The following is an 18,426-nucleotide window of genomic DNA, read 5'->3' on the forward strand; positions in this document are numbered from 1 at the left end:
AGGACGAACATGAAATATTCAAAGCCCTGAACAAAAAACCCTCAAACCAAGAATCCTCTACCCAAGTAGTCTACACTCAGGATTGAATAAAGAGTTTTAAGGTCAAACAACAGTTGAAGGAATTTATCCCGTTTAAACAGGCTTTGTAAGAAATATTAAAGGGTCTGTTATAAAATGAAAAGAAACCTCATATAAAAGCAATGTCTTCAAAAACAGTGAATAGAAAAAAGAGGAGAATAAAATATGATCTAGCAGAATAAACCAAAGATTAATTTGCTTTCAATTTTAGACAGATTTTAAATATATAAAACTATACATAAGCCACATGGAAAACTTAGGTTAAAAAACACCTAGAGAAAAACAGGATAAAATGGATTGCAAATACAAAATAAAGGTAGTTTTAAAATACAATGGAAGAGGACAAAAGAACAGGGAAAAACAGTGAAAACAGTCAGACAATAAATAGTAAAATGACAATTAATATTTTCATATTGATAATATCCCTAAATGTCAAAGGCCTCAACTCATCAACTAATAGACAGCGAGTGGCTAGTTGAATCAGCAAATATCCAACCTTCTGAGGCCTCCCTGGTGGTGCAAGGGGTTAAGCACAGCACTGTGAAGCTATCCGCAGCCTCTACAGCACAAGTTCAATCCCAGGCCGGCCAGGGAGCTACCCACATGATGCAGCAGACCTCTCCTGGCTTGCCTGCTCCTCCACTCAGCAGTGTATATCAGTTAGTCTGCCTGTTCTGTTCCCCACTCTGTCTCTGGTGAATCCTCTCACCCCCGCACCTCTGGCATATACCCTGGTTTTTGTATGCATAAATAAATAAATCTTTAAAAAAATATATCCAACATTCCACTGTCTCCAGGAGACTTATCTGAGGTCCAAAAATAAATGTAGGCTCAAAGTAAAAGGTTAGAAAATAAACCCCAAAGCAAGTGGCACCTAAAAAAGTTAGTAATAGCCATATTTACATTTACATATTTACATATTTACATTAAAATTGATTTCCAGCTAATAATGGTAAGGGATGGACATTATGTAAATGATAAAGGTAAATGATAAATGATAATGGACATTATGTAAATGATAAAGGTCTCAGTTCATCAGGAAGACATATTCTCATCAACATACATGCTCCAAACAAAGGAAAGCCACAATAAATAAGTCAACTACTAGGAAACCTAAAAATAGACATTAACAGCAATACAGAGTACTGGGAACTTCAAATCCCCATTACAACAATGAACATATCAGTCACATGGAAAATTAACAAAGAAACAACAGCTTTAAATGATAAATTAGACAGATGAACTCAATAGACATTCAAAGGGTACTCCACCCCCAAAAGCTGAGTGCATCTTTTTTTCAAGTGCACATGTAACATACTTTACCCAAGATCACATGTGGGGTTGCAGAACAAGTGTCAATAAGTTCATGAAGATTAAAATCATTTCAAGTATCTTCTTTGACCACAATGGCATGAAAAGAGAAATCAACCACAGAAAGAATACAAAGCTCAAATATGTGGAGACTAAACAACATGTCGCTGAATGTTATGTTAACAATAAAATCAAAGGAAAAATTAAAACAGGGGGAGACAAATGACAATAAAAACACAGTTATTAGAACCTATGGGATACAACAAAGGCAGTGCTAAGAGGGAAGTTTATAGTAATATAAGTCCATGTCAAGAAATAAGAAAGAGATCAAATAAATAACTTATCTTTACATCTCACGACTCTAGAAAAAGAAAACCAAAAGTCACTAGGTGACTTTTAATAAAGTAAATAATAAGTTAGAAGAAATAAATGAAATTGAAATTAAAAACAGTTCAAATAACTATGAAAACAAAAGCATGGAAAACAAAAAGAATAGAAACCAGTAATTTTAAGGGATATGTTTTTTCCTATGTTCATTGCAGCAGTGTTTTCAATAGGCAAGTTATGGAAACACCATAAGTGGCCAACAACAGATGCTGTTTGAGGAGATACATATATCCACACACAAGGGAATACTACTCAACTATCACAAAATACAAAATCCATTTATAACTATATAGATGGAATTGGAGGGGCTTGTGTTCAGTGAGATAAATCAAAAACCAAGATAAATACTGGATGATATCACTCATTTGTAGAATAAAGGAACAAAGTAAAGGAATAGAAAAAGTAAACTAAAATGTACCCTAGAAATCTGGCTATACAACAGAAGCTAACAAAGGGGTAGGTGTGAGGTAAGGAGAAAGTGAGAAGGGGACCCAAAGAAATATGGTAGAAGATTATCAGTGATGAGGTGCTGGGAATTATGTTAAAATGTACATATGAAGAGGTGTGAATTTCTAGCCCCAAATTACATACAATGTTGTAAACCATTGTTACATCAATAAAAAAAAAAAAGACAGTAATAAATTCACTAAAAAGAAATAATACATACATAGAATGTAAATAATTTCCAGGTAAAAATGAAACTGTGTGGTAAACTGAAAAAGACTGAGAAGGCCTGCGTCTTCTCATAGACATGCTGATTTATTTAATATCAAACTTTAATCTGAAATTTTCCCTGAGATTTTGTTTTAATTTCCAACTGATACAACCAGCACAGTGTTCTTTGTCCACTTGGGTATGTATTTTTATAATCTCATCATGGAACAAATCAAAACCTCATATTCAAAGATCTGCAGAAATGCAGATTGTTACAAACTTTCATTTTTTTGTCAATCATCCCTTTGTATAGAATATGCTCAAACTACAAGGTAATTTGACTCATTCATTTATTCCCTCATCCTTAATGTAAGAACATTTGTAGACAAAAATTCAAGTTTCAGAATAACCCAAGGACAAGTTAGTTGATCACAAGTGTTTGTGACATTTTTTCTCGCTAGCTCCCAGGGTCCTCTTGTCTTCTTGCCCATCCCCCAAAAGAGAATTTTTGTTTGTTACCTCTTACCGACATTTATTTTGACAATTTTTTTCTGAGAGTCCGTCTTCATCTTCTCCCATGATGTCCACAGCTGAAAATATCAATGCAACAAGAATGGCAAAGCAGCACACCAGGGCAAAGACCACAATGCACTTCTGCTGGGACTGAAAGAAAGAGGAAAAAAAAAAGCCTAAGCAGATCATTTTCCTCTTAGGATACTCGGGTTTGACAGCTTTTCAAAATGTCATTGAAAATTGTTTGGGAAACAATTGCTTTCATCACTTCCAGAGAAGGACTGCTTTCTGGGTGAAAATGCCTAAGACCTTCATGATTATTCCTGAACACAACCTTCAAATACCCAGAGAATGATACACTCTATTAAATAATTCAAGAATTGGGGCCTCCCCGGTGGCGCAGCGGTTGAGCGCTGGGTTGCGAAGCTGCCCGCAGCCTCTGTGGCGCCGGTTCAATCCCCGGCTGCTCCCCGGCCACCAGAGGAGGGTCCCACATGGCACGAAGACCTCTCCTGCTGCCCGCTGCTCCCCTCAGCAGTGTACTTCGGTCCTTCTGCCTGCTCTGCTCCCCACTCTGGCTCTGGTGAATTCTCTCACCCTCCCGCACTTCTGACTCTACCCAGTGCATGTATAAACAAACGAACAAACAAACAAACAAATAAATAAATAAAACATGCCTCTATTTAAAATAAATAAATAAATAAATAAATAAATAAATAAATAAATAAATAATTCAAGAATTGTATCATGATTTCAAAACAAGTTTATTCCTTTTCTTTCTAATAAAAATCATTCTAAAAATATCACTGCAACACCATTGTTGCAAATTAAATTGGAACAATGAGGCTCAATTATTTTTCTCTGTCCTCTGTTACTACCACCAGCATTCAGGCTCACTCAAATTCATTCAACTTCTGTATCCTTTTGCCTTTTCCATCTTGTTTTGCTCTTAGAGGTGACCCTGGTCGTCAGTATGTGTTCTGCATTCTGATTAGAAAAATTAGATCTCTTAGATGCAAGCGTCATGGGTCATTTAATTGACATAGTTTATTTCAAAATACTGAACACAATCATAACCAACACTCATGCTCTTGATAAGGTTTTCATTTAGAAACAAAGTTGAAGGTCCATTTGGTCAAAAAACACTCATATCCTCATTTTTAGACCCATGTATTTTTGATTCAGGACATTCCTATCTCTAGGGGTTCATGGCCAAAACTGAAGAAGAGAGCCATGATAACTGGGTGGAAACCATGACCACAAGGACAAGTTATTATGCCTCATATCTTTTTGTTAGATAAAACTGGATGAGCAAAGAGAAAGAAATGTTTTAAGTCTTTTCAGCTTTAAGGGTCATTTACAAAAGTTTGATCTTTGCTTGAGCAGCCAGGAGTACTTTCTTGCTGATGTACACACACACACACACACACACACACACACAACTTCATTGGAGGGCCTCCCCTGGTGGTACAGCGTTTGAGTGCTGGGCTGCAAAGCTGCCCGTGGCCTCTGCAGCGCCTGTTCGATCCCTGGCCCCCAGAGAGGGTCCCACATGGCGCAACAGACCTCTCCTCCCGAGCCTGCTTCTCCCCTCAGCAGTGTATTTCGTCAGTCTGCCTGTTCTGTTCCCCGTTCTGCCTCTGGTGAATCCTCTCATCCTCCCACACATCTGGCCTGTACCCCGGTTCTTATATAAATAAATAAATCTTTAAAAAAAAAAAGATGTGGCATATATACACAATGGAATACTACTCAGCGATCAAAAAAATAAACTCATATCATTTGCAACAACGTGGTTGGAGCTGGAAGTTAAGAAAAATAAGTCAGAAGGATAAAGATAAATATCTGATGATACCACTTATGTGCAAAATGTAGAGAAACTGAACAAATGAACAGGGAAAAAGACAAAACATTTAAGCTGACCATAGGTTTGAGGCACACAGCAGGGGGGGAGGGAGGGAGGAGGTCAAAACAGGGGAGGGAAGAGCACTATGATGATGGATTATGGGTGCTCTGGTGATAGGAGGACTATACCTGAGGGGAGAAATCAAATGCTGTCCAAAAATTAATAAAGATGAAAGAAAGTAATATAAAAATTTAAACAGAGAAAAAAAAAGTTATATAAACAAATACAAAGTGAATTAATGAAACTAAAATCATAATGGTATACTTCTGAGGATGTGCACTAGGAGGTATTTTGCTCAAAACACAGTTATGAGCTTTCTGAAAATGATTTGTTTCCATATTTTGGTAATGGTAAATCTTGTGTCTCATCCTTTTATAGTCTCTATTAGAGCTAGAGGAAAATTTATGAACCGTATTTACCAACTAAATAAAACTGTAGTTTTGTCCATGCATTCATCTTGCCTTTTTATTTCCAATTTATTTCCAACTCCTCCCTAGTTTTCCTCTGAAGTAACACAGTGAATTAATTGAGGGCTGAGTCTTTGGAACCAGATTGCTTGGATTCTACCACTTATTGGTTGGAGCCCTTTGGGCAACAGCCTTTGTGAATCAGCTTCCTTCTATGTAAAGGAGGGGATAACTAAAAATAATTATAATTGCCTTATAAGGTTCTTATTGATAATTAAATTAAATAAAACACTCTATATAAGGTATTTCAAAGAGTACATGTGCAAGACATAGCAATGGATAAATGTTTGTTTTTGTTAGTAAGTAAATGTAGTATAAGTTCACCTCAAATATTTTGGGGAAACAAGTTAAAAGCTGATGAAACAAAACATATGACAAAACTATTAATATGTGTAAAAGATAGAGGTAGAGAAATGAGGGAAAAGAGACAGAGAAAAGTAGGAGATAAAGAGACAAAGAGAGAGAAATGAAATGTGAGATTAAAATTTTGTAGGTTATAATTTTCAGTAAACAATTATGTAAGTTTTCAGTAAACAATGTTCAACAATTATTTTAATCTGGCCTCAGATTAAGAACATTATGGCAGCATTTCTTAAACATAGGCATTCAATAAAATTTCCAGAAATGTTTGTTAAAACACATTGCTGTGGGCCTCCCTGGTGGCGCAAGGGGTTAAGCACAGCACTATGAAGCAATCTGTAAGCCTCTACAGCACGAGTTGGATCCCCCGGCCGGTCAGGGAGCAACCCACATGGCACAGCAGACCTCTCCTGACTCGCCCGCTGCTCCCCTCAGCAGTGTATTCCAGTCAATCTGCCTGTTCTGTTCCCTACACTGTCTCTGGTGACTCCTCTCACCCCCACATATCTGGCCTATACCCCAGCTCTTGTATGCATAAATAAATAAATCTTTAAAAAAAAATATTGCTGTGCTCTACTGTAAGAGTTTTTGGTTCAGTAGGACTGGGGCAGGGCTAAAAATTGTACATTTGTAACAACTTCCCAGGAGATGTTGATGCTGCACACACACGGAGTATGTTGCTAGAAGAATTTAAATGTAATAACCCTCACAAAATCTATTAACTTCTATCCATTCTATATTATCAAATTATATTAAAAGGAACAGTTAAGCCTGTTATTTTCATTTTAATTTGTCAAAGAAGAGAAGTTCAGTTTCTTATATTAATTTTTAAATGTTTCCTTCAAATAATCAAGGTGATACCGCTACTTTCTTAAAATTCTTTCCCAAAATTGTATTAAAATAATAGCATAAAAACCTAATAAATGAGATCAAACACCATGTTACCAAGATAATTATTCATTTTCAATCTTTAGAAGATCATTTCAGATTAAGAATCACTTTGAAACTCATAACTCTGTTTTTTATTGAAATGAATGTGGAGAAGTTCAGTTTTTATTAAAGAGAACCCCAAAACAAGATTATAGCCTAAACTTTAATAGTGAGCTTGACCTAATAAGATAAAAGATAAGATAAAAGAGATAAGAGATAAGATAAAATGTAATTTGAAATGTCATTACCTAGTATAAAACAATCTTCATTTTAAATTGTAATTTGTATTTAAACTGAAAGGAATTACTTGCTTGGTGAATGAAGAAGTCTGTTATATCATACTGTAACATGGTCCCCAGGGAAAGGGGAGGTTCCAGGTTCCCCCCCTCACCCAAGGAAGGGTGGAGTTGAGCAGGGAGGAGAAGCTGGAGAGGGGACTGGGAGAAGGAAGGAAGGAAGAAGAGAGAGAGCAAGGAGACTGGGAGGCAGCCCATGGAGCTGTGAAGAATTTGTGAAGAAATTGTGCTTTTTTCTCAGCCTTGGACCTGTACCAGGGACTTTGGGACATGGAAGAGACACTTGAAACAGAGAAGGGTGGGAGACCTGTGGAGAGGTAAACAATGGTAGTGTTTATCTTCATTTGATCCTTTCACCCCAGACTTGCCTTCCTATGGGTACCCACCAGAAGGTGCCTTAGATTGTGGCAGACTTTTGGACTTCAGCAGCCCTGATTTGGGCCAACCCTGTTTGGCTGGGCATTTACCCACAGGGGATGGGGGACTTTGGGTGCTTGATTTGGAAACTATATTCTTTGTCTTTATCTTCTTTTTATTGCGCAGTAATTGTATTGAAGTTCCTTTCCATTAAAGGTCTTGTGCATTAGACTATGTTTTGTCTTGATGTGATGGGCAGCGAACCTATTTAGAGCAGGCAGGTTTGAGGGTCCTGGGGTGCCCCTCACCGTGCCTAGTAACAATACCCCATCAAACACAATGTATCTCAGTACAGAAAAAGAAATATCTGATTTCTAAATGAGAAAAGTACATTAAAAATTAGAATACTATATATTTCCAACTTGGCCTTTTCTAATATTCATAAGCTCAATAAAGAATTTGTGCACATGTGCCTAGAAGTCAAACGCAAAAGTGCAAAACTTTCAGAATTTTCATTTACTTGACAAGTTTTTTTTTTTCTTTCAAACAGAATCATAGCTTTCCATGTGAAAAGATGTACAAACTTAAACTCAAAGATATAGGGTTATTGCCCAAGCCAATCACAGCAATTCAGGACAACCCAGGAAGTCAATTCATGTGTTTAAATCAGAAATCTATAGATCTGTTTTACAGTCAAACATTTTCCTTTTTGTTTTGTTTTCTTTTTTTTAAAAGATTTATTTATTTATTCATATAAAAACTGGGGTACAGGCCAGAGGTGCAGGTGGGTGGGTGAGAGGATTTACCAGAGACAGAGTGGAGAGCTGAACAGGCAGACTAACTGAAATACACTGCTGAGGGGAGCAGTGGGCAAGACAGGAGAGGTCTGCTGCACCACGTGGGTAGCTCGCTGGCTGGCTGGGGATCCAACTCATGCTTCAGAGGTTGCGGACAGCATCACAGTGCTCTGCTTAACCCCTTGTGCCACCAGGGAGGTCCTGTTTTCTTTTCTTGACTGCACTTTCCACTTAATTTTATCTATGGTTATTTTATTATTAATATTACTATTTTTAATATGTGCCATTCTCACTGGTGTAAGATGGTATCTCATTGTAGTTTTGATTTGCATTTCCCTGATTACAAGTGATGTTGAACATTTTTTCATATGCCTGTTGGCCATTTGCATTTCCTCTTCAGAGAAGTTTCTTTATAGTTCTTCTGCCCATTTTTTGACTGGATTATTTTCTTTGTTTTTGTTGCGTCTCATCAACTCTTTATAGATTTTTGTGATCAATCCTTTCTCATTAGTGTTGGGTGCAAAAATGTTCTCCCAGTCAGTGGGGTTTCTCTTTGTTTTCATTACTGTCTCTTTTGCTGTGCAGAAGCTCTTTAATTTGATGTAGTCCCAGCTGTTTATCTTTGCCTTCACTATCACTGCTTTGGGTGATATATCTGTAAAGATGTCTTTGATGTGCATGTCATGTAGTGTTTCGCCTATATTTCCTTCTATGTATTTTATGGTTTCAGGTCTTATGCCTAGTTCTTTCATCCATTTTAAGTTGGTTTTTGTAAGGTAGTCGTCAATCTTCATTCTTTTGCATGTAGTGACCCAGTTTTCCCATCACCATTTATTGAACAAACTTTCTTTGCTCCAGTGCATATTCTTTGCTCCTTTGTCAAAGATTAGTTGACCATAAATCTGTGGGTTACAAATGTTGGAGAGGTTGTGGAGAAAAAGGAACTCTCCTGCACTGCTGATGGGAGTGCAAACTGGTCAAATCACTATAGAGAGCTGTGTGGAGATTTCTTGACCTACTAAACATAGAGCTTCCAGATGATCCAGCAATTCCACTCCTAGGTATTTACCCAAAGGATACAGAAACAGGAATTCCAAAGGGCACCTGAACCCCTATGTTTATAGCAGCACTATTTACAATAGCTAAACTATGGAAGCAACCCAAATGCCCAAAAATAGATGACTGGATTAAAAAGATGTGGTACATATACACAATGGAATATTACTCAGCAATCAAAAAAGATAAACACATGCAGTTTACAGCAAGATGGATGGAGCTAGAAGGGATCATGCTCAGCAAAATAAGTCAGAAAGAAAAAGAAAAATACCGGATGGTCTCACTCATAGCAGGTATTTAGAAAACCTAAATAAGAGACCAGGAAAAACACCAATCAGTACAAAGTAATAATCAAAATCAACAAGCAACTATAAACCAGAGACATACTACGGGGGCAGTGGGGAGGAGGGAGAGGCAGGGAGAGGAAGAACTATAGTCAAAATAAGGGGGGATGCAATTGTATGGGGAATATAACCAAAATGAAAATGCATACATTGTGCAAAGATGAAAAATGATGTAAGAATTATATAAAATAAAATATTAAAAAAAGGAAAAAATAAATATCAACTCAAACCAGAAAAAAATTACTATTTTTATTATTCTATATTATGTATTATAATCCATGTGTTATAATAATATATTACCATTATCCATATTATTATGAATTTTTGTTTAACAAATTTCCATGGTGACCCACTAATATAGAAATGAAAGTTGAACTTCAGGCTCAGAGTTCTAAAGATAAGCATTCCTGGGACCATAGGACTTTTCTATGACATTAGATTTGGTCCTAACTTGAATTCCTAGATAAAATCTCGTAGGAAATAGATCAACCAGAAGGCCCATAGTAATCTTAGGTGATGACTTATCAAGCTCCTGAATAATGACCACATTATGGAACCATGTAAGAAAATCTAGCCTACAAGTTGCATAAGGGCTTTGCTTTGAAAATCCTTTTGAGAGACATATCAGTTTACTTTCCACATATATTTAAGTATTTCTGAGGGTACTATCCTAGGATTTTTTTCTCTTCTTATTCTCTTACCCCTTCCTGAAGTACTCTAATTTATTACCAAGTCCTCACAGGCTAGATATACAGATAATTCCTGTATATGACTAACCCAAAGTGTCCTGCTGAAGACAGTGACAATCTTTTTTGACAAACTTTTATCTATACTTGTAAGAAAAGAAGTTATAAATTTCCAATTTCTTCATGAGACAGAATATCACTTCAGATTCTAGGGAAAATAAAAGGATAATAAGGGGATATTAAGAAATAATTCATGACAGGGAATTCATCAGTATAGATAAAATAGACAAGTCTTTGACATTAAATTATAAAATTCATAGAAGAAAAAACATATAACCTGAATACCTTTACATTAATTAAAGTAAATGATTTTTTAATTAAAAACCTTCCAACAAATGAAACTGCTGGCTTAAGTTGCATCATTGATGAATCTTGTCAAACATTTGAGAAATTAAAAAAAATACCAGTCTTCACAAAATCTTCCAGAAAATGAAAAAGTGCAAAATATCACAATCCATTCTATGAAGTCAGCATTAGCCTCATACCAAAATAAATAAATAAATAAATAAAACCAAAGACTGAAAAATAAAAAAATTACCCTACTCTTTAATGATGCACTAACTTAGAGAACCAAGATAGTACCTTCATTTAGCAGTGCTATTTATTTAGTGCTATTCACCCAAAGAATAGTACATGGATCTGAAATGGCCATGACCTCAATAGGAAGAAAGAATTTCCCAATTTTCTTTTTCAACTTCCTCATAAAAACTTGGAAAAGATCTCTATCAATATCAGATCACCCTTAATTGAAAGATGAATCATCACCTACATTTTTTTTTCATGCCTACTAGAGTTCTCCCAATGCACTCACTCAAGGGTGTTCCTTTTTCTCTCTATTTTTACCAGACCAATAATGAAAATTATTTCTGCAGCAAACTAGATGATCTTTTCCTTTTCAAGGACATGTAAATTCATTGTTTGATAACACATTATTTTATTTTCTATCATTCGGTCTCTTTCACTAAATTCAGCTCATTGAGTTCTAGTATTTTGCCTAGATTCATAAGGCCTGAAGACAAATTCAATAAATACATACATATTAGATTATGAATAAGTGAATAAAGGTAAAAATGGCAAGAGTTTAAAAATCAAAATGGTGATTATTGTAACCCTGTTTATTTCTTTATTACTTATAAACTTTACTTTTGATTTGCATCACAGAAGAGAATTATTTGTAAAATTACACATGCAATAAATTAAGCACTATGAACTCAAATTATCCTAGCAATGAGGATAGTGTGTAGTTCAAAAGGCTTCTTTTCAAAATAACAGGCCACAGAGTAATACTCACTTTTAGTGAGAATGTCAACTAAGCCAAGTACCTACTCCCCACCTTATAAAAAAGTCTGAGAAATGAAGAACAATGAAGAACAGATAGCTAATAATAATCATCATAATAATTCCATAGCAGTGTTTAACAGCTGAAAAGAATACCATTTATGAATAAGAAATTTTGAAAATTTAATGTAAATTAGACTTACCAAGGAGCTCAAAGTCCAAGACACACATAGGAAAATAGGAACTGCTATAAAGGGAAGTCCTAAACATAGAGGCATTAGGTAGAAGGGACTAGAAGTAACTTTAGAATAACCAACACAGTGATAAGCTGGGTAACAGTAATTGGATCAGGATAGCCAGTCAACTTCCCCAGCACACCTTCCTTCTACACTTTTGTTCTTTTTTGTTTGTTTGTTTGTTTGTTTTTTAAGATTTATTTATTCACACATACAAGAACAGGGATACAGATCAGACGCGCAGGAGGATGAGAGGATTCACCAGAGACAGAGAGGGGAACAGAACAGGCAGACTGAGTGAAATACACTGCTGAGGGGAGCAGTGGGTGAGACAGGAGAGGTCTGCTGTGCCATGTGGGTATCTTGCTGGCTGGCCAGGATCAGGATCGAACCCGCCCTGCAGAGGCTGCAGACAGCCTCACAGCATTGCGCTCAACCACCTGCGCCACCAGGGGAGGCTCCTACACTCTTGTTCTGAGCAGCATAAAACAGAATTGTTGTGTCAGAAGTTAGTCTGAGAATAGGACAATTCCCTCAGAGAACTAAGAAACCCAGGATGAAACTACTAACACATGATTGCAATACAGTAGGGTAGCATTCAGCTCCTCTAAAACCTGGAGATAAATATTTGTGCTTAGTGATCATCCCTAAACATGCAAATAGTATTAGCCAAATACAGTGGTGGGCAGAGGACTAAAAGTCTCCAAAACTATGAGGAAAACCAGATGTATGGAAGAAAAATTTTGGAGAAAATAAGCAAAAGACACAGAAGAGGGCCTCCTTGGCGGTCTAGAGGGTAATTCTCAGCACCATCACCACTATCGCCTTAGTTCCATCCCTGGCCAGGGAAATAACCCACATGGTGCAGCAGACCTCTCCTGTCTCACCCACTGCTCCCCTCAGCAGTGTATTTCAGTAGATCTGCCTGTTCTGTTCCCCACTCTGTCTCTTCTGAATCCTCATCCCCCATACCTCTGGCCTATACCCCAGTTCTTCAATGAAAAAAATAAGTAAGTAAGTAAATAAATAAATAAAGTGTTCTTAAAAAAATACACAGATGAACCTTTAAAAATAAGAGTAAGTTGAGTTTTCAGGAAAGAGAAAGGAGAAAGTGAAACACCAGGAAAAAGTATCATGAAAAAACAACCAATTAGAGATCTTAAAAGTTATAAATTTCAGTACATGAACTGAACATCACAATAGATACAGGTTAAGAGAATATGGGGAGCCGCGCTACTCATGTCGTCTGACAAAAGTCCGGGCATGGGGCAGATTTCTGAAAAATCAGGAATCTCGTTAGCTGACTCCAAGATTCTCCTCATTTGTTTATGGCTAGTTTCTACCATTGCTAAAAATATGCATTTAAAAGTAAAACTGCAAATACTGATCAATCACTAAATAACCAATTTGATGACAAATGGCACTGCATGATACAAATATTACATTTTTCATAAAATTAGTAGTCCTCTGCCAAAAAGGCAGCAATTCAACATTTGGCTTTACATTAACCAGTGAAAAAACTTCTGGAAACAAAAGGTTGTAAACATCTATCAGCCAAGTCTTTGATACAGAGATGCGGTCTCTTGAGGCAAGAGCTAATTGGAGAAAGAAATTCCTTTACTTTAAAGTTAAAGATAACAGTTGGGTGGCAGAGGCGAGCCATGCTCCAAGTATGAGAAAATTCCTGATAAACCAGGAGAAGCCATAGTTGACTCCTGCTAAATTCATCCTGTTTGTTTAGGCTAATTCCCTAGGATGTAGAATGTGACAATTGGTATGATAGCTGTTAGAGTATACATTCAAGAATAAGTCAACAGCACTTTGTGAATGATTGAGCTAGTAATCACAGCAGCACAAATATCGCACTCGGAAATGGTCAATGTTACAACTACTGATATGTCACATATTGACCATTTTTGAGAATCAAAGGCTATAACCATCTCCGCCCCTACCCCTGATGAAATATTTGTAGTTCCTTAAAACAACAACCAGCAACCTTATGGAAGAAAAAATTGCCCCTTGATCTTAAAGTTAAATACGGAAACTAGGCTGACTAGATAGTAGAGGAGTGATAGGTAGAAAACTCTTTGTTTAGATTAGGAGACTTCCTCCTTTCATTGAGAGTTGGGGCCTAGGGAAGAGTCTGTGCGGTTTGCCTGGCATTAACACCCTCCAGGCCTTTGGTTCCTTAATATCAAATCAATATTAAAACAATATACTATAGATGATGATTTCTATATAAAAGCCTTCTGTTTTTTACTTTAATCAATTAGTTATATGTTAGTCTAAACTTTATAGGTTAGTTAGAAATCATCTCTTTGTCTCCCTTCCCCCAAGTAATCTCCCGCCCTTTGTTTTCCTCTAGCCCATAGTTAATCGTTCACCATGACAAACTTAGAAATGTTAGTTACAGATACATAGGCTTTTTGCTAGTAATAAAATAACTGTTGAATTGTTTAAAGTAAATAACTATTTTGAAAACGTTTGTTTAGCAACTGTGCCTTCTTTAAGACAAAGAATAATAAATGTTACACCTCTGCCGGAAGGCAAACAGACCCTTGGCGGCTCCTAAAAAAGAACATGTGATGATTATTACCTTCCTACCTTATGCTTGTGTACTCACGATTTGCTTAGTATAAATAAAGGGCTGCTGAGACCCTCAGCAGGATGATGTCAGCACCCTGATCAAGTGTCTGCGTCTCCTCATTCCTCCTCCCCCTTCCCTTACCATTTTCTCTACAATTGAGCCGACGCCTTCCCATCCTTCAGGAACCCCTGACACCCAGACTGCTGCGGCTGGCTCGCAACAAGAGAAAATTCGTGTGTTTGACTTGAGTCAAAGCATACTCCCAGAGAGCAATGCAAAAGACCAAAATCATAATTTGTATGGTAGAAAACTCAAAGGAGACAGAAAATCAACCTAGGAAAGTGTTATATATCAGATCAGCATGTCGAACTGAAAGAATAGTGAAAATATAAGACTCAGAGTATGCAAAGAGATAGAGAAATTTAAAAAATAATTAAAGGCTATAAATGTAAGTCTTCTAAATAAGTATACTTTGGTTACAAAAATCTTAAAATTCTGATTTTTTAAATTTTTATTTTCTGAGATCAGTCACCTTTGTACAGTAATTATTCCCCTTAGATGAGGGCCACCCCAAGCCCCTGTGTCCCTTTCCTGCTGCAACCCCTTCATCTCCTCCCTGGATACACTCCCAGATCGATGGTCAGCCCAAGAGCCTTGTCCTTTTCCTGGGAGCTTGTTTCCTGGGCGAGGAGCTGCACTCCTCCATGGCAGCTGACAATGCTGCTCAGATCCCTGGGAGCAACTGGTAGGCTGGCAGCAAAGTACAGCAGTTCAGGAACTTCCTGAAGGGCAGATGTGCAGAGGGGTTCCCCAGACTACTTAATGTTGAAAATTCTATTTTTTTTGAGGCAAAATTCACATATATGAAACGATCATATTAGAGTGTGTATTTTTTATTACTTTTTTTTATTGAGGTAACATTGGTTTCCAACACCATACATGATTCAGAGATGCAGATTCACAATTCTGTAGATACATGTTGCCACACTATACCCACCACCAAGGCACCCCAAGTCCTCCACCATAGTTCATTGACTTCTCTCTCCCCTTTTCCCACCATCATCCCCCTCTTCTTCTGGTAGCCTTAATTCTACATCCAAGTTTCTTGGGTTTGTTTTCACTTAGTTTCATTTGTTCCTTTCTTTTATTTCTTGATATTGCATATATGAGTGAAATCATCTGGTATTAGTCTTTCTCTTTCTAACATTTCATTTACTGCGATCTCTTTCAGTTCCATCCATGTTGTCACAAATTACAAGATTTCATTTTTTTTAATAACCTTGGGGTATTTGTATACTCTTAATCCACTTATCAATTGTTTTTGGGCACTTCAGTTGTTTCCATAACCTGGCTATGCAAAAGGTGCTGCAACTAATATAGGAGTGCATATGTGTCTTTGATGAGTGTTTTTGATTCTTTAGGTAGATACCTAGGAATGAAATTGTTGGATGGTTTTAGTATTTTGATAAACCTCCGTATTGTTTTCCATGGAGGCTGGACGAGTCTGTCTTGCCACTAACAGTTGATAAATGTTCCTTTTTCTCAACATCCTCACAAAGAAATAGTACTCCTTTTTTTTTTTGCATAGGAGTTTGACAGTTAAACTCTGATAACTATACTTCGTGAGAGAGAAGTGAGTATTGGTAAGATAGCAAACTGGCAGAGATAGTTTGGATGGCAATGTGGCAGTTGTTATCATGATCTTTATCAAATTTTAAATGTAAATATGCATTTACTTCTCCAATTTTTGTTGGCATTTATTTCTCCCACATAGCTGAACGATTTTTGCAGGATGTAGTACTCTTGGCTGTTTGAAAAAAGCAACACACACATCTTCACACATACACACACACAAACATGCACACAACTGCACACACATTTATAAAATGATATGTTCAGGAAAGCTTAGCAGCAGAGTTGGAGGAACTTAAAAGCGATCCATCCAATTTGACACTGAGTAGTGAGATCTTACTTTCAGCACTAGACTAACAACATCCTTGTCTCTTAGCCAACGCTAGCTACCAAAAGTTCACTACTGAGTCAGAACTCATTTCTTGATTGTTCTTACTGACATGGGAAGACAGCTGATAAAGAAAACCTTATCTTGAATTACTATGATTAAGCCCCTAAGAAGATAGTCCATTTTCTTCTTACCTGATTCCTGCCTCCCTTTGGCTTTTCTTTTCCTGTTCCTTCTTTTCCAATCTCTGGTCTTCCTCATTGTATCTCTTTGGATTTTCTTCTCTCCCCTATCCTTTTACTGCTTCCAAACCTGCCATTGTTCTTGCTCTTTCATACCTGTAATGCTCCCCCAACAGCCCAGTTTCCTTATGGGCTTCTGTTCCCAGTTCCCAGTCTGCTGAGCTTATTAAAATTTGTCTGCTTAACAGCACTGTAGAAATTCCATGCCACCTTGTTGCTTTTGTATATGCTAACATTCCTCCTTTCCCTACAATTCATTTATCGACATCAATTTTCAAAGACTCAGGTCAAATCCCATCACAAGTTTTTCACGCAGAATTATTATGTCCACACAGCAGGAAAACATTCTATACAAACACTGCTTCATGGAGCCTGGTAGAATATAAAGCTATCAAAACAAGACAACATACTGAGCCAGAGAGCAGTCATTTTCTAGAAGGACAGCACCCATTCTCTACAGACTCAGGGAGAAAGAAAGCTGAGTTACTGTCCGTTTATTCATAAATCTTCCTCTGACTTAAGCATTAATAGAAATTGTTTTTCAATCTTCCTTGTCTTCCTACCACAACATAGTTACCATGCCCTCAAAAGTAAAACAAGCCATCTTACAAACTTCTTTTTTTAAAGATTTTATTTATTTATGCATAGAAGAACTGGTGTGTAGGCCAGAGGTGTGGGGGGTAAGAGGATTCACCAGAGACAGAGTGAGGACAGAGCAGGCAGGTTCACTGAAATACCCTGTTGAGGGGAGTGGTGGGCGAGACAGGAGAGGTCTGCTGCATCATGTGGATTAGCTTCCTGGCCGGGAATCGAACTTAGGCCATAGAAATGAAAGCGCTGACACTTAACTCCTATACTGCCAGGGAGACCCCATTTTACAAACTTCTAATTAACAAAATAAAACGTTTCAGAATATCATGGAATTGGGAAGAGGAAAAGAGCAAACATAGTTCACTCTCTTTATTTCGTTCCCCAGAGTAACATTCCTTCAGCTTCTCTATCAAGGAGCCTGACTGGATTCTAATTCCTTACCAAAATTCCATACTCAGGTATAGCAATAACTAGCACATTTACATAGGGCATTATACTTTACAAAGTCACTGTGCACATGCATCTGTCATACCTGTTCTCAGCTCTCCTTATGCTCTCTCTGTGGGTCAAAGCCCTTGAGCTGCCTATCAAGCACATGCTGACGATCCCTTCAGAATCTGCAGGCAGTGGGATCAGGCTACAGTGTTGTTTAGGGTTGTTTCTCAGCAGAGAATGGTACCGTTTGGGGCACCTATATCTCAGATGCCACCAGCAGTTAGTGGGGTTGTCTGACTATGGAGTGCCCACATTCATTCTTCTCAAGGGTTCCCTGCTTCCCAGCACCAGCACCTATTCAGTTTTCTAAAAATGTCAAGTATCATTTGCTTACTCACTGCAAGGTTATCAAGGATCACACAACTTGCCACGCAGAAGAAAGTTTAATCCCTTAAAAAGCATCTGAGAATAGCTGCCCCACCATTCAGTGTAAGCAATGGGATCTCCTTTTTCTAAATTTTAGGGGCATTACTTGAGTACCAGAACAACCTTATATAGTCTATTCCTGTCTGAATGTACATGGCTTCATCGCTCCTTCAGATAAATCTCAGCTCATTGCTCCAAAGTCAAGGAATTATGTAAATAAAGCTATGTGCATCGGTTTGCAGGAAGTGAGGTAGAGGAAATACAACCAGTCACTGTGAAAACATCAGTTACTGAGGAAAAGAACAAAAAGAAAAATAAGAATATACAAATCAAGACCAGAATTTCAAATAGATCTCTATCCAGGAAAATCGTGTTATTGACAATTAACAGTTGAATTATAATGCAGTTCTCTTCATGTCTTTGTTTTTGTTTTCTACTTTTATAAAACAAATTTGATTTTGAATTTTAC

At 37.2% G+C, this 18,426-nt stretch overlaps 1 protein-coding gene across 1 annotated transcript in view; it reads right to left on the reverse strand.

Moving 5' to 3' along the window:
- The window catches only part of PLD5 (phospholipase D family member 5), a 405,751-nt gene that overhangs the window by 240,980 nt on the left and 146,345 nt on the right, over positions 1–18,426 (reverse strand). The window contains 1 exon segment of the mRNA XM_054694923.1: positions 2,957–3,093. Coding sequence (XP_054550898.1) covers positions 2,957–3,093 — 137 coding nt within the window.

This window comes from Talpa occidentalis, unplaced genomic scaffold (assembly GCF_014898055.3).
Source record: "Talpa occidentalis isolate TD23 unplaced genomic scaffold, MPIMG_talOcc4v2.1 talOcc4.14, whole genome shotgun sequence".
Lineage (NCBI taxonomy): Eukaryota > Metazoa > Chordata > Mammalia > Eulipotyphla > Talpidae > Talpa > Talpa occidentalis.